The sequence below is a fragment of the Hyperoodon ampullatus genome (assembly GCF_949752795.1).
Source record: "Hyperoodon ampullatus genome assembly, chromosome: 19".
NCBI lineage: Eukaryota > Metazoa > Chordata > Mammalia > Artiodactyla > Ziphiidae > Hyperoodon > Hyperoodon ampullatus.
Genome location: NC_136932.1, coordinates 35736192 through 35762075, shown reverse-complemented (window position 1 = coordinate 35762075; position 25884 = coordinate 35736192). Strand labels below are relative to the sequence as shown.

The 25884-nt window shown below is 43.5% G+C and overlaps 1 protein-coding gene across 1 annotated transcript in view; it reads left to right on the top strand.

Annotated features, from left to right (window-relative positions):
* The window catches only part of DNAH9 (dynein axonemal heavy chain 9), a gene marked incomplete at both ends in the record, with an annotated part of 297919 nt that overhangs the window by 166494 nt on the left and 105541 nt on the right, over positions 1–25884 (top strand). Inside the window, 7 exon segments of the mRNA XM_079725653.1 lie at positions 442–607; positions 2342–2444; positions 3008–3247; positions 9230–9391; positions 13758–13954; positions 19928–20090; positions 21872–21995. Coding sequence (XP_079581779.1) covers positions 442–607; positions 2342–2444; positions 3008–3247; positions 9230–9391; positions 13758–13954; positions 19928–20090; positions 21872–21995 — 1155 coding nt within the window.

Below are 25884 nucleotides of genomic sequence, written 5' to 3'. Positions count from 1 at the left end.
GGTGATGGTACTAATCTTGTAGCAGTGTTGTAAGGATTCAGTGAGACCATAAATGTCTGTAAAAACCTAACGGACTTCCCTGGCAGTCCAGTGGTTAAGACTCCATGCTTCCAACATAGGGGGCACGGGTTCCTTCCTTGGTCAGGGAACTAAGATCCCGCAGGCTGCACAGCGCGGCCAAAAACAAAAAACAAAAACAAAACAACAACAAAAAAACCCCTAACACAGTGCGCAGTCAGATGTTCGAAGCCTGGGCACTGCTGTCACCACTCCTGCCTGGTCGTCGGCCGCCTTCCCTCTGGTCCTGTAGAACCGCCTGCTGCTGGGAGCAGCTCTTGTTGTTTGCACGCTACACCATGGCTTGTCCTTGACATTGGACTGTCTTAGAACTGGCATCTGAGCTTTGAACCTCCTTCCCTCACTCACTGGCTCTCTCCTCAGCTGTCCTGGAGAAGCCTCTGGAGAAGAAAGCGGGCAGAAGTTATGGCCCCACCGGCAACAAGAAGCTTATCTATTTCATAGATGACATGAACATGCCTGAGGTGGATGCCTACGGGACTGCACAGCCCCACACCATCCTCAGGCAGCACCTGGATTATGGCCACTGGTAAGAGCACACATAAAGGGACTCGGCCGGGTGGGGAACAGGTCCAAGGCCGATCGCTGTCCTGTTGTCGGAGCTGCAGACCTCAGCTCAGCTCTAGCGCCAGACGAGAATCGCCACAGCAAACTGAGTCCCTCCTGGGATTCTGTTTCCTGGGTGCTCTTCCTTCCAACAGGGAATTGAGACCCACCGGAAGAGGTTGGTCAGAGAAGGTACTGAGCTCTCATTTAAGGAAAAATGTCTACTTTTTCCCTCAATATTCATCTCTAAAGCTGCCTTCTCCAAGCTCCCAAAGCAGAATTAACCAGTCCCCCTCCCCCTGTGGTCCTATCGCAGTGAGCAGGGCCTTCGCTGAGAACAGCTAACATTCTGTAGAGTGCACGTGTGTTTACGGGTCTTAATAGCCTTTGTCTTTTCAGAGCATCTCACAGGCTCTGATGTTATCTCCTGCAACAGAATAGTTTTTAATGGCAAAAGGTCTAAACTTGCCAGAAAGAAAAAAGCAAGTCAGTGATTTGAGATAACTCTGGCTCACCTTCCTACCTCACACTGAATCTGCTGCTGCTGAGAAAGAGCAGGGAGGGCCAAGAGGGAATTCAGAGAGAGGAATTACAGTTATGACGACAGTCACCCGAGTTGCCTTTCATTCACTCCTAAGGTCTTTGTTGGATGCATGCCATGGACCACCATCCACAATCTCCACACCAGTATTCGAGCAGCTGAAGTCTCCTGGAAAAGATCAGGCTACTTATTGAATAGTTTTACTTTAGATTCGTGGTCACAAACCTTCAATGGGAAGTAGAAACTTCCTGGAAATTCTACTGTATTGCCTTCATATGTTTACATTTCCACCCTCCGAAATGCCTACTTCATGCCTTCTCCTCTCTCCTCAAACGTCCCACCCGACCTCAGCTGATGGTCACTCCTGCCATCTCCACTTCTAGCTTCCACACCTATACAACTTACTTCCATCCCTGTGCATCTTTTTCTCCCTCCCCTTATTACATTTTCCCTGAGGCTCAACCAACCACCAGCATCTTGAGTCTACCCTCTCCATCTCTCGAAATCTCACTTCACCTACTAGTTCCCCTGTCTCCCGATGGGCTCCTTCATATTAGTGTCTAAATCTGCACAAATTTATCCTATTGTGTTAAAAATCATTTTCTAATTACTGCTCTGTTTCTCTCTGCATAACCAGATTCTCTCCTTTGTCTCCACTTCCTCATCTCCCACTCACTCCTCTGTCCACTATGATTAGGTTTCTGTTTCCTCCACTTTACTGAACTGTTCCTGCTTGTCCACTATGATTAGGTTTCTGTTTCCTCCACTTTACTGAACTGTTCCTGCTGAACTAACTGTATCTTTATTGTGAAATCCAACAGACCCCGTTGGGTCACCATGTTTCGTTTCTTCTCTGCAGCACTTGATGTGGTTGACTGCTCTGTCCTGTTGGAAATACTGGCTTCCTTTGCTTCCTGGATACTACACACCCTTGATTTCCTCCTACCTCTTTGACCATCTTTGTGGTCTCTTCTTCCGGCGCTACTTCCATAGATGTCGTATCCCTTAGCAATTTGTCCTAAGCTCTTGTCTCTTCTCAGTTTCTACCAATGTATCTAGACTGTTTTTTACCCCCCAAACACATGAATGATCAGGCACATCCCAGCTCACCTTGACAGCACACTTACCTGCTTCTGCCCTCACTCAACTCTCGTCCATGGTTTCTGACTGTTCCAGGTATGATCGAAACAAACTGTCCCTAAAGGAGGTCATGAATGTCCAGTACATTTCCTGTATGAACCCCACTGTGGGCAGCTTCACCATCAACCCACGGCTTCAGGTACAGGAGGAACTGTGACCCCGGGGTTCTAAACACCACCTTCCAGGCTGATGTCACTGGACTGTGTGTGATAATTGGCCCCTCCCCTGTCCAGCCTCTTCAAGTGGTAAATCATACAGGATGCTGATTCGCATTTCCAGGGAGACAGAAAAACCCCTAGACCCAGAGTTCTGAAGCTTTTTGAGCCAGAAGGAATCAGGGTTCATCTAATTCAACTTGGTCTTCAGGTTGAGAGAACTTCAGATAGGTGAATGACCCTCCCAAGGTCATGTGCATTCTCAGAATCACATTCAGATTTGGACTCAGATTCCCAGAGTCCAAGTTCCATTCCCTTCCTGCTACACCATGCTGATGTCTTTGACCAGAGGTCCAAAACCCATTAATCATTTTAGGTTCAACCTAAGTTTGGGTTTAATGTGAGAAATGTGGCCAGAATGTAGAATTCAAAGCCCTTCTAAGAATTCTTCACCATCTTATCCAAATCCTGAAGAGGTGATTTCTGTCCTGTGACCACGGATGTCTAACTCGTGGCCTCCTCCACATGCCTCTGCTCCCCTATCCAGCGTCACTTCAGCGTGTTCGCCCTCTCCTTCCCGGGAGCAGACGCCCTGTCCTCCATCTACTGCACCATCCTGACTCAGCATCTGAAGCTTGGGAACTTCCCGGCACCACTGCAGAAATGCGTCCCCCAGCTGATCCGTCTGGCCATTACCTTCCACCAGAAGATCGCCACCACGTTCCTCCCCACAGCAATCAGATTCCATTACATCTTCAACCTCAGGGACTTGGCCAACATTTTCCAGGTGAGTCCATCGGCTCCAAGACACACTAGGAGGCTTAGCCATGATCCTGTCCCCTCCATTCTTTGCCAAACTCTCAGGCAAAGGCACAGTTCATACGGAGTGACGAATGTACAAGTAAACAGTGCTGTGGGGTCCGTGAGGGTCTGTTCAACATAATAGAATTCTCTTTGCCCATTAGCTTAATTCTTGGTAAGCAGAGTGTAGTTATTTCTGAGTTGGTTCCTTCGGGCTGGAGAAGGCTCAGCATTTTGGAGATAATGTCATCTAATGGTTCCAACATGCCTAGAAAAGAAAGTGACACAGAAGAAAGCGAGAAAACTATTTTGCAGGCCCTGGTGGTACACCCATCATTCTTGGGATGAAAAATAACATCCCCTAAACCATGCAAGATAGCTCTGCTTCCTAAAGAAGCCATGTCATACTATTCTGAAGACACCATCCGCCAGCCACTGGGATGCGTCAGTCCTAAAAATTCCAGGTTATTTTCCAGGTCAAAGCCATTTCAGGTCCTTCCAGCTGCTCATCTGAATAGTGGTGGCCTGTGTCTGCCTGGTGCTTCCAGTTGCTTGCCCCTTCACTATCAAAACCTCCAGAGGGCAATGCAGCAAACCCGGCCCCCTCTTCCCCTTGGCCAGGTACCGCATCCTCTTGTGATGGGTCCACAACCCTCCCATCCTGGATGAGAATCTGCAGAAACTGCTTTTCAGAGAGACCCCCCCCCTCCAGGATAGTTCTGAGCCACTATTGAGGGAAGGTGCCTTTTATCCCAAGCAGAGGCCACATCTGTAGGGAAATATCAGCATGATCAGGGGGTGAGGCATGACCCTCCATGGGGAGCACATGTGTTTGGGGTTAATTACACTACCTGTGCAGGTAGGACTCTGGGGAACCTCAGACTAGCAAAGGTCCAGAGCCTGCAGGTTCCATGGTCAAAAGAAGCAGAAACCCACTAACTATTAGTTCAAAGATCCAAGAGTGATGCTCCCAAAAAACTTACCTGGAGGGTGGACCACAGCTCCACAGCTGGGTTGAGTCTCCGAGAGCTCCTGTAAGCTGGCTCAGGACAGCGTTCCTGGGTCACGTGCCTCCCAAGCGTTAACTCAGCTACAAATGAGGAAACCCCCCCACAGAGCTTACACAGCCAGCCAGGGGAGGAGCCAGAATAGAACCTAGGCCTTTCAGGCCCCTGGCCAGAACCCCTTTCCACCACGCCATTCTGTCCTTCTCACCCGTTCTTTCTATGAGGAGAACAGAATAAGACAGTTAAGGCAGCAAGAAAGACTCAGCTCCAAGCCTGTAAAACCCACAGCTCCGTGGCCCTCAGACCTGGATGGTGGCAAAGTTTGTGCATTCCCACCCTTATCTCCTGTTTACTGAGTATTAATTGAGAAAGACTTCTTTTTTTTTTTTTTTATCACACACGCCGTCTCTGAAATCTCACTGCGACAGGATGAGCTGGGGGCGTCCCCATGTGCATCTTCCAGATGAGCAAAAAGGAGTTGAGCCATTTGATCAAATTCACGCTGCCCGTAGTGGCAGAACTAAAGGAGAAAGAGGCATTCAGTCTCCCTCACATGAAGCGCCAGCCCAGCTCCTGCCTGAACAGCACCTTGTCACCTGTGTGACCTGAGATTCATTCTCACGACAACCCTTTGGGATACACGTGATTATCCCAATTTAACAGAGGCTCGGAGAAGTTGCCAGCTGGTAGATGACGGCAGGAATGGCCGTGGAGGTAGAAAAGTACACACCGTGTTAATGGACTAACAAGTAGGTGGAAGCGGATAGTGACGTGGAGAGGTCGCGAGCAGTGAGACGGGGGAGGGAATTTGAGAACAGAGGGGATCCTTGTAAAAAGTCCGCCTTCAGTCTGTAATAAAGCTGGCATTTATTGAGCCAGTCCTACACCCTTGCATCTATTAGCTAATAATTTAATCCTCACAATAACCATATCAAGTAGCATACTGATCATTTCCAATTTAGAAATGACAAAACCGTGCTACAGACAAATCAAGTAGCTTCAGTATGTTCAGCGTAACTGGTAAACAGAAGCCTCAGATCCAAAAACTAGGCGGGCTCAGCTCCACTGTGCTGGGAATTTGGGGCGGCAAACACTTCCTCAGGAAGGAGGGTTCTAGTCCAGCCGGTTTTGGTGGCAACCGTGCAAAGTCAAGGAGGAACCAGTGAGGGGAGATATTGGCATGGGAGGCTAAGTCTGTTTCTTTTCTGGACTCAGGCAGCCTGAGTGGCACCACTGAGCTCTGTGTCCCAGCCTGACCTCCCTGCAGCCTGCCAGCTGTCAGCCCCCTGCCCCGGATGGGGGAAAGTGCATCGCTACTGGAGCCCCCGCCTCCCTTCAGCGCCGCCCCTCCTCACCCTCCTCCTCCAGAGCCGAGTTTCAAGGCCACAGCTTGGCTACAACATCCCCCTCCCGCCCCCTCCGGCCTGCTTGTCTGAAGAAGTCCTGACAGAAGAGCAGAAGGGAAGGTGTTGTCCCCGGGGAGACAGGCGCTGCCTGGAGAACACGCTGTTTTCCTCCATCCAGCTTGATCCAAGCCTCAATCATTCAGACCTCCTCTGCACTTCACGGACTCTGTCCAGAATTCAGTCATCAGGACAGAATTTGATAGTGCCCTGAGTAGCAGAAATCATTAACCGTTCCCATCTCAGTGCTACACAAAACTGTCTAAGACGGTGCAAAGTTTGCTCTTGACGTGCTCTCGTCGACTCAGCCCTTAATTGTCAGTCAGCCTGAGTGTTCAGCTGTAACAGGGCTTATACACATCAGCTGATGGCACCCCTCACTGTAAAACCCAGTCCCGGAGTCAGCATTCCCGGCGGGGCTTCTTCCCGCCGTCTGTACCTCGCACAGGGCTGGTACCTAGGAGACCCGGGAAGGAGACGGGCCGAGATGTATGTGTGGGTGGGCCCAAAGGGACCTAATGAGATTTCTCTCCTTTTCTAAAATAAACTTTTATTAAAGTATAGCATCCAAGTAGAAAAGCACACAGGCCATAAGCATAGAGCTTGGTTGACACAAAGTCATCACAGCTATGTAACCACAACTCAGATCAAGAAGTACAACATTCCCAGCATCCATGGAACTCCTCCTTTTTCTTTCTTCCATTCACTCTTTTCTCCTCCTTCCAGAGCTAATTACTGTCTGGACTTCTAACACCATAAGTTATTTTGGCCTATTTGGGGACTTTATATAAATGGAATCATATGGTAAATATCCTTTTGTGTCTTTGTTCAATATTATGTTTGTACTTATATATACAATCATGTCACTGGTAAAAATGAATCATAGTAACAACTTCTTTCTTTCCAACCCTTAAATCTTCTAATTTCTTTTTCTTACTGTGCTGGCTACAGCTGCCACTACAAGGAAGAGAAGTAGTGAGAGTGGCATTTTGCAGCGTTCCTAATTTTAGGGGAAAGCTTTTAATAGTTGTCCATTAAGTGTGATGCTTACTATAGATTTTTGTGTATGCTCTTTACCAGTTTAAGAAAATTTCTTTCTGTTTATAGTTTACCAAGAGTTTTTTTTTTTTATCGTGAGTATTTGTTGAAACTTAAATGATTTTTCTATATCTGTTGAAATAATTATATCCATTTTTTTCTCCATTTTTTCTGGTAATGGGATAAATTACATAGATTATTTTTGAATGTTAAATCAACCTTGCATTCCTATAATCAACCCAACTTAGTTGTTACATGGTGAACTTATTTTATTTTCTGGATTTCATTCACTGTTTTTTCTATATAACACTTGCACCTATATTAATAAGATTTTCCTATAATTTCTCTTTCTTCTAGTATTCTAAGGTTATGAAGTCCTCATAAAAAATGCATTGGGAAACGTTTCCTCTTTTTCTACTCTCTGGAAGATTTTTTAAAACACTGTATTGTGCCTTTCTTAAATGTCAGAAGAATTTAATGATAAAACCATCTGAAGTTTTCTTTGTGAAAGACTAGATTATAAATTCAATTACTTTAATACATATTAGACAATTCACATTTTCTATTTCTTTATGTATCAGTTGTGGTAAGATGTCAGTGTCATCAATTTCTAATTTATTGGCACAAAATTGTTTATAGTATCCTGTTGTTATCTTTTAAGTATCTGTTTTATCTGACATATGTTCTCTTTTTTGTTCTGGCTATGTGTGTCTTTTCTGTTTTTCTCTTTCTATCTTCTATCAGCCCTATCAGGGAGTTATCAATTGTGCTAGTCTTTTCAAAAGAAATGGAAAAAGAAAAGAAAAGTATACCAATATTATGTGTTTGACTTTATTGGTTATCTCTATTTGATATGTTTTTTATATTATTAAAATTTGCTCTTTTCTTTATAATCTCTTTCTTCCTACTTACTCTGGGATTGGGGTAAGTTTATTCTTGTTTTTCTAACTTCTTGACATGGCTACTTAGATCATTAATTGTCAGCCTTTCACCTCTTCTGAAATGTTTATCTTAAGGCTATAAAGTTATCTCTAATTATACCATTCACTGCATCATACAGGCTTTTATGTGTTATATTTTTTTTCATTCATTTCATAATATTTCTTAATTTTCCCTATGATTCCTTCTTTAACCCATGGGTATTTGGAAGTATATTGCTTTATTTCCAAAATTTAGAGGCACTCAACATGACCTGGAAGAAGCAAACCTGTACAAAGAAAAATAATTTTAGAAACTTATAATTCTTCTATATTAATAGAGATTTATATATAAAGAGTTATGTGGGGCACATCAGAGGTATGTTGTTGGACAGGAGAGGAGATACCCTGGAATACTTCAGCAGAGAGCAGTGGAGCTAGATCTTGAAAGACGAGCCAAGGAAGTACAGCAGAAGGCATGGAGGCACAAAAGTATTCAGGGTTAGAAAATAATTTGCAGTTGGTGAAACTGAAATCTAGATTTTATGGGAAGTGATGGTAAGTGTGATGAGGAAGCAGATTGGTAGTCTTATTATGTCTAGATCTTTATGCCACGCGGATGAATCTGAGCATTATTCTGTCCGTAATGAGGAACAATTAAAGGACCCCTTTTCTTTTTTTTTTTTTTTTTTTTTTTTTTTTGTGGTACGCGGGCCTCTCACTGTTGTGGCCTCTCCCGTTGCGGAGCACAGGCTCCGGATGCACAGGCTCAGCAGCCATGGCTCACGGGCCCAGCCGCTCCGCGGCATATGGGATCCTCCCAGACCGGGGCACAAACCCGCATCCCCTGCATCGGCAGGCGGACTCTCAACCACTGCGCCACCAGGGAGGCCCCGGACCCCTTTTCTTGTAAGACAAGAAAGAAAGCAATGAGGGCAAACGGCATCGATGAGCTTGAAGTTATAGGATCTGGAGTCATCGAGAGGCTCTAATCTCAGTGGTCTCCATTTTTCCTTGAAAAAGAGGGATAGGACACTGACTAATAGTAACAGAGAGGTGACAGAAATTTGAGAAGAAGAGTAAATATTTGGAATGATCCCTGAGGTGTATAAGAAGGAGAACTTACTAGAGATGAATAAATGGATTACTGGCCTGCGAAGGTTAGCTATATTCATTCCAGCCCTATGTCATCGTTCTGATTTTACATAAGCAATCATCACCCAGATTAGTTTTCAAAGTGGTACTTGTAGAATAGAAATACAGCAGAGAAGCAGCCTCGCCTCTCACTGTGGTGATTTGGAAAGTAGTGGCTGAAATTCCAGGCTCTCAGGTCAGAGAGACCTGGTTTCAAAACTGTGGTTTTGAACTAAGGCCACTTACCTTATGACATCGGGCATGCCTCCTGTCTTTCTGAATCCCAACCTTCACATTATACAAAATGACTTGTAAAAATTACTTTATAGCATCATGGATGGTTAAATGAGCTTTTTCTGGCAAAACATCTAGTTCAGTACCTGTCATATACTGGCTTCTATCAGTTGTAACTGTTGTAGTTTTAAATTGCTATTCATGTTATTTTTGTTGCTGTTTATTCTCCTTAAAGGGCATTCTCTTCTCCTCTGTGGAATGTGTAAAATCCACACAGGACCTAGTAAAGCTCTATCTGCACGAATCAAATCGGGTTTATCGGGATAAGATGGTGGAAGAGAAGGATCTTGATCTTTTTGATAAGATCCAAGCAGAAGTGATCAAGAAAATTTTTGATGTGAGTATTGCCCTGTGAATTTATATTTACATTTGAAAAATAATCATAATTATGCAAGTGATCACCCAAATGATAAAAATCTAGCCCATAAATTGAAGAAGATCAGGATTAGATAAGGAAATAAAATCTGTCATTATTTTGCCTAAGTGAAAAATGCTGGAGCAAGAAGAGACACAAATTAATCATAGAATCTCGGTGTTGTGAGGTCTGTGCAGACCATCTGATCCAATCCTCGTCCTATATTAATGCTTCTCAGTACCATTGCTCAGATTGGTCATCCCAGACAATGCACCAGCATCCTTGGAAATACACTATCCTGTCTTTCCAAAGGCAGCCACTTTGGAATGGCTGATGGCTGGAAATTTAGAACGATTTTGAAATTTGGAACCTTTGGAACAACTTTAAAGACTGGAGATTTATTTAAATAATTATCTGAAATTCATTTCCCTGTCTACTAATCCTAGGTCTACATGACAAACCTTCAAATATTTTAAGACCATTTATCTTGTCCTTCCTGGGTCTTCGCTTTTCCAGGCCAAAGAGCCTCTGTTCTGTTAGCCATTTCTGACAAGACTTATTTCCAAACCCAAAGCAATTTGACATCATCCTTATTACTCTTCCATCAGTTCTCCCCTCTGAAATCATGGTGTCTGACTTTCATCACACAACCCAAGTGGGGTCTGACCAAAATCAAGACCATCATTCCCCTCTTCTTACATACTATAATTTTTGTTAACTGTGTTTGCCAAAATGTGTCTTGCTAAACAGTTGTACCACAATATACTCCTTGGAAAGAAGGTATCCATGATGAAATAAGTTGAGAAAGTACTTCATATTTTTTCTATCCCCATAACATTTTATTGTTTTTAATTTTTTTAATTGAAGTATAGTTGATTTACAATGTTGTGTTAATTTTTGCAGTACAGCAAAGTGATTCAGTTTTTTATATTCTTTTCTACTATGGTTTATCACAGGATATTGAACATAGTTCTCTGTGCTATACTGTAGGACCTTACTATTTATCCATCCTATATATAATAGTTTGCATCTGCTAATCCCAAACTCCCAATCCATCCCTCCCCCTTGGCAACCACAAGTCTGTTCCCTATGTCTGTGAGTCTGTTTCTGTTTCATTAAGTAAGTTCATTTGTGTAATATTTTAGATTCCACATATAAGCGATACCATATGGTATTTGTCTTTCTCTTTCTGACTTACTTCACTTAGTATGATAATCTCTAGTTCCATCCATGTTGGTGCAAGTGACATTACTTCATTCTTTTTCATGGCTGAGTAGTATTCCATTGTGCAATATATATGAGAAAGTACTTCATATTATAACCCTCTCTTGGAAATACACAGTACATTCAGCACATTAGGGCCTGAAAATCTTGAATAAGCCTGATTCATACATCATTTCCCAAATATATTGGACCCTAAAACTCTTTTCCCTACATAAGACCTACTAATAATTTGAAGAATGAATGATTGATAGAATATGCCCAGGGAAGCACAGGTATACGTTAACACAGCCTAAGATCTTATGACATTTCTTAGTGTCAAAATTACCCCACAACTAACAGTGAGCTTTCTGTTGAACAGAGCACCAGATTTTCCACACATACTGCTTATCTATCCTCTCTTGAACTTAGAGTAATCAGATCTTGTATTTAAATATACCACGCTCTCCCTATGCTCACCTTGTTAGGTTTAGCTCCATAATTTTTCCTGATAAGATTCTGGGTCCACCTCTGAAGATATATACAGTTTGTTCCAACCTATATGACAGCCTTTTGAATGTTTGGACAGCATTTTAAGTAACTTATCTCAGTCTGCTCTTTACTAGTCCAAACACCCTAAGTTCCTCCGCTCGTGCCATCCTTTTTAAATGGCCTGACGTTCATCACTCTCACATCAGAGCTGCCTCTTCGTGAGCATCGTAGAATTTGCCAGTTTGTGTGTTCATTTTTGGCTCTGCGCATGAGCCCTGACTGCCTTCTTAAGTTGGTCTGAGCTAGCCCTTTAGAATAACAACATGCAGTCTTTGAAACAGAAGTTCCTACGTGGGCCTGTCTACTAAGAACACATCCTTTTGATCATAGACCTAGATATAATTAATACTGCCATCATCCTTCCCCAACAACATTTAAAATGCCAACCTGAAGCACTCTGGCTACACCAAATCTTTGCATTGGTATTAAAGAAAAGTTGCTGATACTCAGCCATAAAAAAGAATGAAATAATGCCACTTGAAGCAACAGGATGGAACTAGAGATTATCATATTAAGTGAAGTCAGTCAGAAAGAGAAAAAAAAATACCATATGATATCACTTATATGTGGAATCTAAAATATGACACAAATGAACCTATCTATGAAACAGAAACAGAATCATGGACAGAGAGAACAGACTTGCATTTGTCAAGGAGGAGAGGGTTGGGGGAGGGATGGAGTGGGAGTTTGGGATTAGCAGATGCAAACTGTTATATATAGAATGGATAAACAACAAGGTCCTACTGTACAGCACAGAGAACTATATTCACTATTCTATGATAAATCATAATGGAAAAGAATATTTAAAAAAAAGAATGTGTGTGTGTGTGTGTGTGTGTGTATATATATATATATATATATAACTGAATCACTTTGCTGTACAGCAGTAATTAACACAACACTGTAACTCAACTATACTTCAGTAAAAAAGAGAAAAGTTGCCAAATTTCCAACACGGAATTGATACAGTCCTGTTTCCACCGTTAAAAGCTTAAAGTTCTCTTATTTGTGGCCATTATATGATACAACATCACTATTAAGAAATCTTTGATTCACTGGGTGGGTTGGTTTTCTCTCTTCCTTCTACACATCTGGCTGTGATCATAAAATCAGAGCCTTGTTTTGTTCATCAGAGAGTCTTTGTAGACCAGGCTTTTCAGAACTGCACTTTCGTTGTTCTTCTGCCAGATCATTAGTGTAAATTGACTGCCATCAGGACTGCTTCCCAGTATATTAGCCCATTTTCAAACTAGGTAGATGTATTCCCATATCCCTTTCCTACATGTTTTCCTCAACCAGCAAGAATGGCTCTCCTGCATCACATTAAATCTTATCCAAATGTCTGGACATTTGTTGTTACTATCTAGCAAAGCCAGCATAGCTTAAAGGTTTTCTATGGCCCTGAAGCCGCCTTCAAAATATAATAACTCTTTGATATTTAACTCTTTCTACTTCTTTCTTCTTATAACCAAGCAGCAGTCCTGTAGATGTTACTGTCATCCTCACTTTCCCTCCCTCCATCAGGTTTGATGCATCTTGTCCTCTGGGCTCACAAGGCTAACCCTACGATGTATGCCCTGGGTAATGCCTCTGCTGTTGAATAGCATGCTGATTTCTCCCTTCCCAGGTGGATCCTCCATTCTGAACCTTAGAAAAGAACAGCAGGTGGGGACAATCCTTCATGCTGGCATAAATTCCTACTTACTCATTAGCAAACCTATTCTTTCTTGGACTTACTTCCTCTACAATCTCCACCTCTTGAAGTCTCAAACATTTGCGTTTGATAAGTAAATAGTTCCTTTCTGAATTAAAAAAAAAATTAGCTGCCTCTTCGAAACTTAAAGGATAGACTGGTAGTGAAGAGACATAGACCTCTACCTTTTAAGTCAGTTGAATTTTACTGGGTATTTATTAAACATGTTAAGGTTTGTCCTGTGGGCAAGGTCTGACACACAATAAGCCCAAATCTTTAAAAATGTTTTATAAATGGGGGTTCTACTGTCAATGTTTTAATATTATCATTGTTACCATAAACGAATCAGTCACCTAAGGACAGCTCATGGCACATTTTTCAGAAACCAAGCCCTCGGGTGAGCCTATAACGTTGGGGAGGGCAACCTATAGTGTGCAGTCTCACAGGATATAGAAAAGGATGTTCTATGACACTGCTATGGGTTGGGAAGCAAGACCTGCCTGAATGGATGTGGGAGAGGTGAGGCCATTGGGCCAAGGACTGGTGGAACCCAATCCTGGTGAAAGAGCCCCTGCGGAGGGAAATGCACCCGTGTGTCCCCTCCACTGCTCTGCTCGGACAGGGCTCTTACTGTACATGAGGGAAGGGCACCTCCCACCTTCCATGTCCCATCCTTAGCCCACAAGGAATAACCAACATCATCTGTGACTTCTCAGATGTCGTAAATGAATGTTAAACATCCATGTTTTAAGGGCTTCTCAAGAAGAAAGGAAGTGTTGGAAGCAGCACTGATAATTTTTAGAGCACGCTCAGAGAGAAAATGCAAATGAGGTGTCTCCACTCCGTGTGGAGCCAGAACTGAGAGTCACTAAGGAGGGTCCCTGTCCCTGTGTCTCATCCCAGGATCTCCAAGAGACAGTGGAACAGACCCAAAGCCTGAACATGTATTGCCATTTTGCAAATGGTATCAGGGAGCCCAAGTACATGCCTGTACAATCGTGGGAACTTTTGACCCAGACTCTGGTGGAGGCCCTGGAGAACCACAACAAAGTCAACACAGTGATGGACCTGGTTCTCTTCGAGGACGCGATGCGCCATGTGTAAGTGTGCTTCTCATCGTGCCTTTCCTCAGCTGTCTCCTCTTCCCAGTGTCAGGGGTCTCATTTGAGCATTTGAGGACACTTTGATGAAACCGGGAAAGCAGCTACTGCTTCTGCCATGAAGGTCAAGATGGCGGCTGGTAGAGCAGCAGCTGTGGCTTCTGCCACTGGCTGTAGCCGGGGCAGCATCGTGATGAACTTGGGAGGAACTGGATTTATTTCCTTGTCTGCCATTTACAGTCCTGGGCCTGATCATGGTGACACCAGGGGAAAATGGGAGATCGTAAAATAAGGCACAGAGCAGCTCAGGACCTGCATTCCCAACTTATACTAGTCCAGTGAGATTGAAGGTTTTAAGTGCACATATTTCAAAAATTAACTATCTTTTTAAGTCTTGCTGCTATCAAGTGAACCAGGGAGAGTAGTCACCGAGCCTCCCAGATAGTTTATACTCACACTGATGCTAATCCTATACTGCTCTTTATATTCCCCAATCTGAGGTGCATTTACCACCCCTCCTGCCTTCTAAAATCTCTCCACCCTGCCCCCTGCTACCCAGAGTCTCCAACAGCAAAATCCACTTTATCTTCAACTTCTCTGAACTTCCACACTGATGAATTCTAACTGAAACCTAACTGAACCCTGCATTGAGGAAAGCAGTTTTTTTCTTCCCCATTCTATGCACCCCACAGCCTAGGGAGAGGTACGGACCCTCCTTCTCCCCCACCCCACACCAGTGGCATATTTAAACCATTTCTCCTTTTATCTTTTATGAACCCCAGTTCTTTTGAAGCACAAGTACCTGGACATCCCTACTCATCACCCCTCCTTGTCACTGTCATCTGGTGGCATCCTGTTGCTCCCCCTCATTTACAACCTACCTCAGTGCTTGGCCCACTTTCTCTCCTCAGCCACCCCTTTCTGCATTCCTGGCATCTGTGTGTCACCTGGTCTTTCTGTTCCTTGGCCTCCTTAGCTCCAGCGACGTTCCTTCCTTCCCACCTCAGCCACTCACTCACGTGTTCCTGCCCTAGAAGTTCTGTCATCAATAATGAACCCACATCCAAAATCTCGAATTCAAACATCCCACTCATTTGTCTCTCCTACCCCTCCACTAACCTGCTCTAGTTTTTATTCCAGCTGTACTTATTTCCCAGTTTTACTGAGATACAGTTGACATATAACATTGTATAAGTTTAAGGTGTAAAACATAATGATTTAAGTATATATTGCAAAATGTCACCACCATAAGGTTAGCTAACAACCATCACCTCACGTAGTTATTTTCCTTGTTATGAGAGTCTTTCAGATCAACTCTCAACTATACAATAGAGTATTGTTAATTACAGTCATCGTGTTGTACATTACATCTCCAGAACTTACTCATCTTATAACTGGAAGTTCGTGCTTTTTGACCCCTTCACCTAATTCCTCCACCCACCTCTAGCAACCACAAATCTGACCTGTTCCTGTGTGTTTGGTTTTATTAGATTCCACATGTAAGGCAGATAATACAGTATTTACCGTCCTCTGTCTTATTTCACTTAGCATAATGCCCTCAAGGTCCATCCATTTTGTCGCAAATAAATATATTCCAGCTATTCTCAAACGTCATCAAGACTTCATTTCATGGAACCACCTACTGTCTCAAACTCCTTTATCCTTCTGTCCACCATGTCTTTGCTTTCCTCGATCACCATAGACTCCGTCACCCAGTACAAGCTCCCCTAACTTTCCTGTCATTGCATCCATGTGACAAAGCTCTACTCTAGCTAAACCTCACTATCTTCTTTTTCCACACCTACCCCTAAACATGTGGAGATTATTGAAGAAAAACCATCATCCTGTTGACTTGATTTTTTTGCAATTTTCAGCCACAGATTTCAAGTGGGCCCTCAACTTTGCTAGAAACTCTTCTCTATGACCCTGGGCAGATTGCTGTCTTCCCCTTTGTGTGATGACTGCATCACACGTTTCTCTCCTCTTCTCAACCTTCTAACATCTCTCCCCTCTCTTTATTCCCAATTAATGAGCACAATTTTGCTGAGATAATGAAAGCAGCCAGAAGACAATTCTCTCATCTCCCTGCCATCAAATCGAACAGCCTCTCTGTATCCCACCTGCATCCCACCCACAAGTCCTGCCTTCTGTACTATTTCAGCTAAGGAACCATCCCTGTGCCTACCTGAGGCCAAACCCTCCACGTGTGCCCTGGTTCCCATCTCCTGTCACCTTCTCAGTGACTTTACTCCCTCCTGCCATGATCCTTCCCTCCCTCTTCTCTCTCTTCTTTTTTTGGGGGGCTGTGCCTCACCACTTGTGGGATGTTAGTTCCCTGACTAGGGATTGAACCCACACCCTCAGCAGTGAAAGCACCAAGTCCTAACCACTGGACTGCCAGGGAATTCCCTCTCTCCTCTTTTCTCTTTCCTTCTCTTCCCTCTTCCCCATCATCAATTCATTCATTTCTGGATCATACATATCAGCATACAAACATGCCATGTTATCATTTATCAAAAAAAGAATAAACTATTCCTTGACTCTTATATCTCTTTCACCCCCTACCCCTGTTTCTCGGCTTCTATTCAAAGAAAAACTCATCAGAAGGGTTGCCTTTACTTTTCATACTTTCTTGCTTCTCATCTGTTCCTTGGTCCATTTCTTACCACTTGAACAAAGAAGCTCTTATCAAAGTCACCACAGACCAACCTCTGGCTAAAGTCGGTTGTCACTGCTGCGTCCTTACCTTATATTAGTTGACTCCCCTGCTACAATTGTCATGATTAATCACTCTATTAATTTGTTTACAGCCAGCCATCCATCCATCCAACACCTGTTTATTGGTTAGATGGTCTTAGTATGAGTGCAGGGTTCTTTGTCTTATTCACTGCTAGATCCACCCCCAATACCTAGGACAGTGTCTGGAACATAGCAGGTACTCAGTAAAATTTCTTAGCACATCATATAGGATAAATGATACAGAGGAAAACAGAAAGGTAAAAGGGATAGAGAGTCCTGGGAGGTAAGTTCAGTTGTAAATAGGGTGGTGAGGGAGGCTTCACCGACGAGGCAGCATTGGATCTGACATGTGAGACCCGCACTGAACACAGCTCACCACGGGCTGGTGCACAGTGTTCTGCCTGCATCAATTCTCTTGGGCTTCACAAACACCTTGAAGAAAGTCAGGTCTACTATTATCCCTATATTATAAATAAGGGAACTGATACCCGGAGAGATGAGGGAAGTGGCCCAGCATCACACACACCCCAGGAAGAGGTAAGCCAAAGCCTACACTCATGCAGCGTGTCTGCTCAGGACCATCACACGACAATGCTTCATACATTCCCCTAATCCAGTGTAAGCTCCTTGAACACACAGACTCTCTTGCTCACTGCTGAATCCCCAGTACCTTGGACAGCGTCTGGTGCATGGTAGATGGTCAGTAATAAGGGTTTTAGGGTGTTTGTTCACTAATCTGGTGAAACTTCAGGGAGTATTTTCCCTCCTCTCTAAGAGCTACCAGAGCCTGTGTCATAGTCTTGGAATTGAAGAAAATCTTTGTCTTTTCAGGGTAAATGTAATTTGGGAGAATAGCAAGTGATTCAGTCAATGTGGTTTCCAGCATGGGTGATCAAACTGCCTAATATTGTTCTTAAGGACAAAATAAGACTATGAAAACTGGTTTTTCTCCTGAGGCTCCTAACCAGCCTCTGAAGATAGTTTCCAAAGAGAAACCTGAGCTGCATTAGCAATGACAAAATAACTGGAATAATGAACTGCCTTGAGGGGGACAATTTGGAAGAATAAAATGTATCTGGATGTATAATTTCCTGTACGTTTGTTTTAAAATATCAACGTCCCATGACTTCCTTCTTGCACTGCCCTTCCCTCCCCTCCCGGGGGCTCCTTCATCCTCTTTGTTGCCTCTACCCTCAGAGAAAGCAGAAGCATTCCCTTCCTACACCGGAAAACGGAATGCCAAACAGCCCGGTGAGAAACACAGGTGACTGAGCTGTCGGCATCACTCCACAGAGTGCCCCGACGAGGCTGTACGCGCTCTCCCAGGAGCCCCAAGGGCCAAGCCCAAGTTCAAGTCCTCATTCTGCCACCAATTGGCGGTGGTGCTTTGCGAAGGACACAACTTCCCCAAGCCTCAGTTTCCTCCTCCGGAAAGTGAGGATGATGAGGATGCTGCATGACAAGTGCTTCACACTTACTAAGCAGTCCATGGTGTTAAGCTTTATCTTTCCGCTGTTGTTTTCTTTCCCTAAAAGCACCATTTGCTCTCCTACTGACTTCCTTCACCATTTCAGCACATTCTAGTTCTACTTTTTCTGAAAGCTTCACACTAGATCTTTCTCCCTGCTTTTTGCATTATCTCCGTCTACCTTTTTCTTTGTTTTTTTCATCCCGACCTGTGTTTTTCTGACTCCTCTTTTTTCTCTTAGAATCGCTTCACGTTTATTAACAAAAAAGGGAACTTCAGATGTATTTCTCTTGTGCCCCTTCTTTTGTGCATCTTATTGGTTCTCGTGCGTGTGTGTGTGTGTGTGTGTGTGTGTGTGTGTGTGTGTGTTTAGTCTTCAATAAGCCAGCTTCCTCCAGCTGTGCTGTGGTACATTTTCAGCTTTTGTTTTTAATCTCCCAGAAACTCAGTAATGGCCTTAACTCAGACTGCCTTGGTTTTCTGGCCCAGGAATCCTTTAGAATATTGATCTTCTTTTTAGATTCTGTAATTTAAATGCAGCGTCCTTTGCCCTCGTCAGAGGTTGTTAATGAATCCCCAGCTGGAATCCAATGCTGACAGTTGCAGACTTAACCATTCCTTCTTTGGAAACTTCAGCACTAATGATGCATTTCCATTTAGATATTGAATAGCATGGACCATGCTAAGCTGAGTTCAGGCCTTCCAGGATAGAGCTGGGTGTTGGGCGGCCCGCAGAACCTACCTGGACTTCCCCTCCCCCATGCCTCCTCTCTCCTCAGTAATTCATTCCTTCCCCCTCTTTTTGTGAAGCTGAAGAGAGGGCCTGGATATCTTAGCACCATATTTTCTCCTTTTATCGTTGTAGCCAGGCACCATCTCATGTAGACACAAAGCAGATGATTCCTTGCACCGACCTCACCTCAAATGTGATGCTGAGTATCAGGTCTGGGGTGTTCTGCTTACACTTAACAGAAATTTCTTCAATGCCTTGAATGTGCTAGTACTACAGAGAAAACAAGATGAGTATACACACTCTTCAGATGTCTAGAAACCATCGTTTAATAAGGGAGCAAGAGAAGTGTACACCTGTCTGATACAAGACAGAGTATCACAACTAAATAATAATAAACGAAAAAGTAAAATCACAGAAAGAGTTAAAAGTAGTCAGTAAATACCTTCTGAGTATTTAGGGGAATAAAATGTCACTACATAAATTTAGTGACATACAAGCCCTCCACAGCGGCTTCATCACTGGTTATGTTATCCCCAAATACACTGGCTTAACTTTCACATTCGACTAGCACAGTCTAACATATTCTCACCCTCCAGTGTAATAGAGTCAATTTTTGATCACTTCTACCTAAGAAGAAATTGATGCCACCATTCTGGGGGCCAGTTTTTCAATATTTATCAAAAGTCGTGAAAAGTGTCTTACTAGGAACTTATCCTGTGGCCATAATTAGACCTATAAACCCAGGTCCCTCCTGTCACCATCACACATGCCCTCCAATCCTGCCTGGCTGCCTTGGGCTCTTCCTCCACCACCACTGCTTCACCAGAGGCTTTGGCTTAAAGCAGAGCAGGGCGACCTCAGTCCACTCAGGCAAGAGGTGAGGCGAGGTTTGGGGACAATTTAACTCCCTCTTCCCAAGCTCAGCCCAGGATGTGCCTGCAAGGAGGGCTCCAGTCCTCACCCGGACCATTACGCCTGCTCCTCACGGAGGGAAGTCTGATCAAAGCCCTGTGCCTCTGCTTCCCTCTCTCAGCTGCCACATCAATCGCATCTTGGAGTGCCCGCGGGGAAACGCTCTGCTGGTCAGCATAGGGGGAAGCGGCAAGCAGAGTCTGACGAGGCTCGCGGCTTTCATCAGCTCCATGGACGTATTCCAGATCACGCTGCGGAGAGGCTACCAGATTCCTGACTTCAAGGTAGGGGGCCGGGCAGCTGCCGGGGGGAGGCTCTGTCTCTCCCCAGCTGCCCACGACTCCCTGTCACCCTGCATTAGCTCTTCAGCTCCCTCGCCCAGAATCTCCCCTTAATCATCTGTCCACCTTCTTAGACTCTGGGCTGGTGACTGGAGGTGCTTAAAACCTGAGAACACCGACCTTCCCAAGGTCTGCATCTGGGAGACCTCAGCTACTTTAGGTGCATCTGTAGAGCCTCGGTTCTCACCCAAATCGGAAGCACATCTACATCAAATTCAGCACACAGCTCTCCAGCAGCCCTAGCAGACAGAAGGGATACTGACAGTTTGCCCAAGTTTTATAAGAATTGCATATATTAAAGGTTGGGTTCAGTAACCACCAGCTGCTGGGGCTTTCAGTGACATGGCCTGGTTGGAGACGTAAGGCACTTAGGAGCCACAGTGCATGCCCTGAAAGTGGAGAAAGGCATTAAATACGATCCTCAGAGGTCACTTTGTCCAGCCCCCTGTTTTGATCCATGGCCAACAATAGAGGCCCAGTAGGGAGTCATGAGGTCATTTCCATCAAGATGCTGCTCTTGCTGTCCCTGGGAGAATTCCAGCCTGCACGGAGCCAGACCCGCCCACCCGACTTCATAATCTCTCAGCTGGTGATGCTCACTGCTGCTCTGAAACCACAGCTCAGCCTCTTGCGATTGGCTGAATCTAAGGTCATACTCCGGGTTCACATCAGGTCAATCTTTAGTGCTTCCCAAACAGAAAAGACAAGATAGTGCTCATGAGAATCATGCATTTACAGAATGATCTAAGACACTGGTACTCAACCTTGGCCATATACTGGAATCCCCTTCAAATAATAGTGATGCTTGCATCCTACCCCCGAGAAATCCTGACTTAACTGTTCTGGGGATTGGCCTGGGCATCAGGATGGTTGAAAGTAACCCCTGGTGATTCTAAGGACAGCTGGGAAACACTGTCTTAGGTGATTCTGTAAATGCGTTGGTTGAGAACCACTGATCTAAAAGGAAGTTTATTAACGTCAAAGGGGAATTATTTGGACACAGAGGAAGCTCTGCTATAAGGAAATGTATGAGGGTGATAGAGAATGAGCTTTGAGTCGTGTGAGAGAGAGATGACTAAGATTACGGACCAATGGCTGAGCTTCGGAAAAGGAATGCATCAAAGGAACCAAGAGTGACCAAGCTGGAAAAATTCAGGGCCTGGCATCCTAGCCCCAAATTTCATCTACCTATAGTTTTGAATGGATGTAATTTCCTACCAAATGATTGTGTGTACGTATGTGTGAGTGTGTGTGTGTACGTTCCCCAATATATTTTTTAACAGCAAAAGTCTTTGCTGGAGCTAGCCATGAGAACATAAGACTCTGCTACTATATGATATATTCATCCCCCAGGCCAGGAGGCCCAAGTACATGACTCTTCTGTCAGGACCAAGAGCAATCACTTGCCTCCTGGGGCAAGTCATTCATTTGTATGATGATATAAGTAGCACAGATGAACAGGGGAACATCTCTGTCCTTTGGAAAGCTGTTACCTGTTTGCACAAAGCAGGAGCTCTAGGAGCTAATTCAGGAGCCACAGTGGTTGTATGAATTAAAGATCATCATTATTTATTCTACTTGCCCACCTCTATTGGGATCGAGGCCTGGGAATGAGGCATATTTTCTGGCCTGTGAGTGCAAGATAGCACTCCTCCCTCCTTCCCGTTGCTGGTCTCTTATCAAGAAAGCCCTCTTCTCAGAGATCTCTGACGTTGCTTCTGCAGGCGGACCTGGCCAGCTTGTGCCTGAAAGCCGGGGTAAAGAATCTCAGCACCGTGTTTCTCATGACAGACGCCCAAGTAGCTGATGAAAGGTTCCTTGTGCTCATTAATGACCTCTTGGCATCTGGTAAGAGACTCTTTGCACTTAAATGTCTCTAACAAATTCCTGCTGGAGTTGGAGTCATTCCAAGGTGGAGATTTTGTTCGAGGTCAGAAGAGCGAGGTCATAGAAATGAGGGAGAAAACTGACACAGCGGAGAACTGGTTCATCAAGGTCCTTCTAGGATTGCTGCTGGGCCTGCTGTCTTTTATTCTCCTTACATGCAAAACAGACAGTAGTCTTATGGCTTTCTTAGTGGGACTAGGTATGACAATAGGAGGAAAGTAGGTTAGGGCCTGCAGATCTGCTGAGTCCAGAGAGAAGGTGCTGTTCCCTCCCCACACCCAAGACAGAGAGAAACTGGAATGTGCTCAGTATTGCAGGGAGGTAAGGCATTAGCAGCAAGATACACACACAGAGTACATGCACACACAAAACTTACCCAAGAGGGCAAGGTTAGGTTGCCAATTTAATTAATCAAGGATTCAGAACTTTATGGAAGCAAAGTAGAAGCAGGAACAGATGGAGGATGGTTTTCTTAGATTACAAAGAACTTGACAAAGGCTGTCTCAACTTCCCTGTGACACTATCAGTGCAAGATAGGACTTCAGTGGAAAGTTGAGTTCTTGATACTTTGCTGCCCTTATTTTTTTAGGGATTCAGGACTTATGCCAACCATTCTAGAAAAAAAAGTTTATGTATACACATATATGTATATACATATAAGTATATATAAATATACATAAACATACACAAGATATATATATATGTATATATACCCAAGAAGATAAAACAATATAGTATAAAAATTATGCATTTTCAGAAATTTGGGGTGTATGAATATTTATATTAATTAAAAGGAGAATATGATTTCCTGACTCTTAACCCAAATTTAGCATCTATAAAACCACCTCTTATCTGGGCTAATAAAATAGTCAGTGCACAGATGTTCTGAACAAAATTTCTGCTTCCAGATTTCCATTTCAGAAAGCCTGTTTCTCTACAGTTCACCTCCTGGCTCTCTGATTAAATACTCTTTAGTTTATAAAGTCAAAGGACCGTGATCACAATATACTTCTCCAAAGTGTATTCCATGTCATATATAATATTTCAGGATGGCTCTTTCCATGCAATCTCTAGGAACTTTACTGCTTCAGAATCGTTGACAACTTCAAATTTTGTGCCCTTGTACCCCAGGCCATTTTACTATCACTTCCATGACCAGCCGCTGGTCTTTGGTCCAGACCATACACTAGCAGGCTCTGTGAGCAGCCTTCGACTTCCTCCTGATGAGGACCAGAGTCGCATCAGGTTGGGACTGATGGCTCCCGCCATAACACTGATCCCACACTCTCGTTCCTTTCCCAACCTGCCCTATTTAAGTTAGTTTTATATCCAGGAATTTGCCTACTAACTCTTATACCTTTTCTCCTCCAATCCAACAAATTGTCCTTTTCTTAAATACTGTCTTTTTAACATCCCACCACCTTCTACAACAGTATTTCACCTACAACACTGCCTCACCTTTTGTTATTTTACCAAATAATGAGAGACGGGTCCAACTGTCCTCCCACCCTGAAGCTGTGCCCTAAAGTCTAATTTGTAAAACAATCAAAAAAGGTAAAATTGTGCTTCCAAAGACTTATAGCTTTGGAGATGCCAGGCATGTTGCCAGCCTCACCCTGTATCTCATTTGGCTCCAATCCAGCCAGGTCACCTTCTCCTATAATAATGTCTGAGACACAAACGATGTTACACTTTTACCAATTGAAATTTTATTCCTCAATTAAGTATTTTTAATTTTTCATTTAGAAAACAACTTGTTTCAAGTTCAAATGAATTTTTGAAGCCCTGCCCAGTGAAAACTTAATGCAATCAGTGTGCTTCAAAGTCATGGAATTTCAAACTCATATTTTTAAGGCTTCTATACAAAAACAGGATTTACACACACATGTTAAAATGGAGCTACAATTAAAAGTAATACTTTTCTAATCTTCATCCCTTTTATCTTAACCATTTTGACAGGGAGAATTGAGCATATCTGAGTTCTAATTTCCCCTGTCAGATAATTTCTGGCTAGAAATTAACTGACTGCCAGTCCAGGCAGAGCTACAGAGATTCCTCAGAACCTCCCCATCCACTTAGTTTTTCAATTTTATGGGGTTGTGCAATCACTGCATTCTTGGATAACACAGTAGAGACTAGGAAACTATACATTGGGCTACCTTGTCATTAGCTCATCCCTCTCTAGTCATCTACAAATCCTATTAGGTTGAAGATAAGGTACAGTGAGCGAATTCCACTGATTCAACACTCCCCCAAAACATCTTCCTCAGTGACCTCATGATCTCGTGCCATAGGCTATGTGCTTTCCTCCCACACTTCTTTAGCTCATTGTTTCATCCCTTGGTTTCCTGGCACCATTTCCAGAATCAAACTGTACTGGTAATTCAGCACATAAATCCCACCTCTGACACCACCCAAACATTTCAGAACCCATCATTGTGCCACTTGCATCTCAGATTGGTTGCAGACGGACAGTAAGAAATCCTCCACTCAAAGTTAAAAAATTAAATTAAGTTTCTTAGCAAAAGCCACATAATTGTATAAGAAGCAAGGTGGCCACCTAAATCAGAGTGAATGAAGCCTGTCTTTCAGTCACTTTCTTCGGCTACCAGAGTCCTTAATGGGGCTCATGAAGCTTCTGGTGAAACTATGCATGAAATGTTGGCCCTTGCTGAGTCTGAAAAGTTCAATTCTTGCTATATCCTTGTTGCCCTGTATAATAATTCCTGAAGAATGTACACTGGCCATCAAAAGCAGGTATTTAAAAACTCTCACAAAATTTGTTCTCTCTTGGTCCTCCTTCAACCAAACTCAGCATCAGCACGGGCCCATCCTAATCTAAAGGGAGAAAATAGAATCCTTTCCTGGTTTTTTGGTACAGCACACCTGCTTCTAGGTTTCCAGCATTCCAGAAAGCCCATTTTATTGCAGTCCCAGCTAAGAAGACCTAGTCTGCTCCAGGTATGGTGTCTTTTCCTCTCCTTACTCTGCCATATTTCATACTTCATTTTACTTTGGGATCTTATGTTGGGATGTCCTTTTTGCTTTTCAAAAGGCTTAATTGTTCACTCCAAAATTAATATTTCTCTTCCCTGGCTCAGACTAGATCACTTTGCATCTATTTGTATATTCAAAACCATTTATTAAGCTTCCATGTTCCAGTCAGTAACCTCTATGTGGTCTATTGGAATAGTTGATAACCAATTGAGTCCCCTCTCTTGTAAAGCCATATGCCTCTCCATCTCTGAAACAGACTGTCCTTATTACATTTGGGCCAAATCTCCTCTTGGAATGTAAAACATGAAAAGATCCTCTCATCTTTCAGGTGCTTTAGGATTAGATGCAGGATTGACATGTTAGTGATCTGTACACATCACTTGAGAATGTGGAGTCTGGAAATATTTGTAACAGTCTTGGCATTGGATTGTTCTCCTCCCATGAGCATCTAGAACTGGATTCCCTGATAGGCCAACTATGCTTTACACAAGTTATATTCTGGCCCAGTTTCCCTGAAAGGAAAAAAGACAAAGTGGCAAAAGAGAAGTGGCAAAGATGGCGAAGATGAAAAAAGAGAAGCCATCAAGCATGCATCAGATCTCCTAAGCATACTTTGTGGTCTCAGGGGATCTGTTTACCACATGCATCCCCAAACCATAAACCATGGAAATTTAAACCAGCACCTGGTTGCTTCCAGCTGCCACACAGAAATGCCCAGAGCATAATGCAAAAAGTTGCTTGAGTAACAGCTTTTCTTTTCTTCATGTGGTACTAAATTCTCATACAAGTTACTTGAGACTATGTCTCTGTGCATTCTCCTACATTACTAACCTCTCCCTCACCACCTATGTCC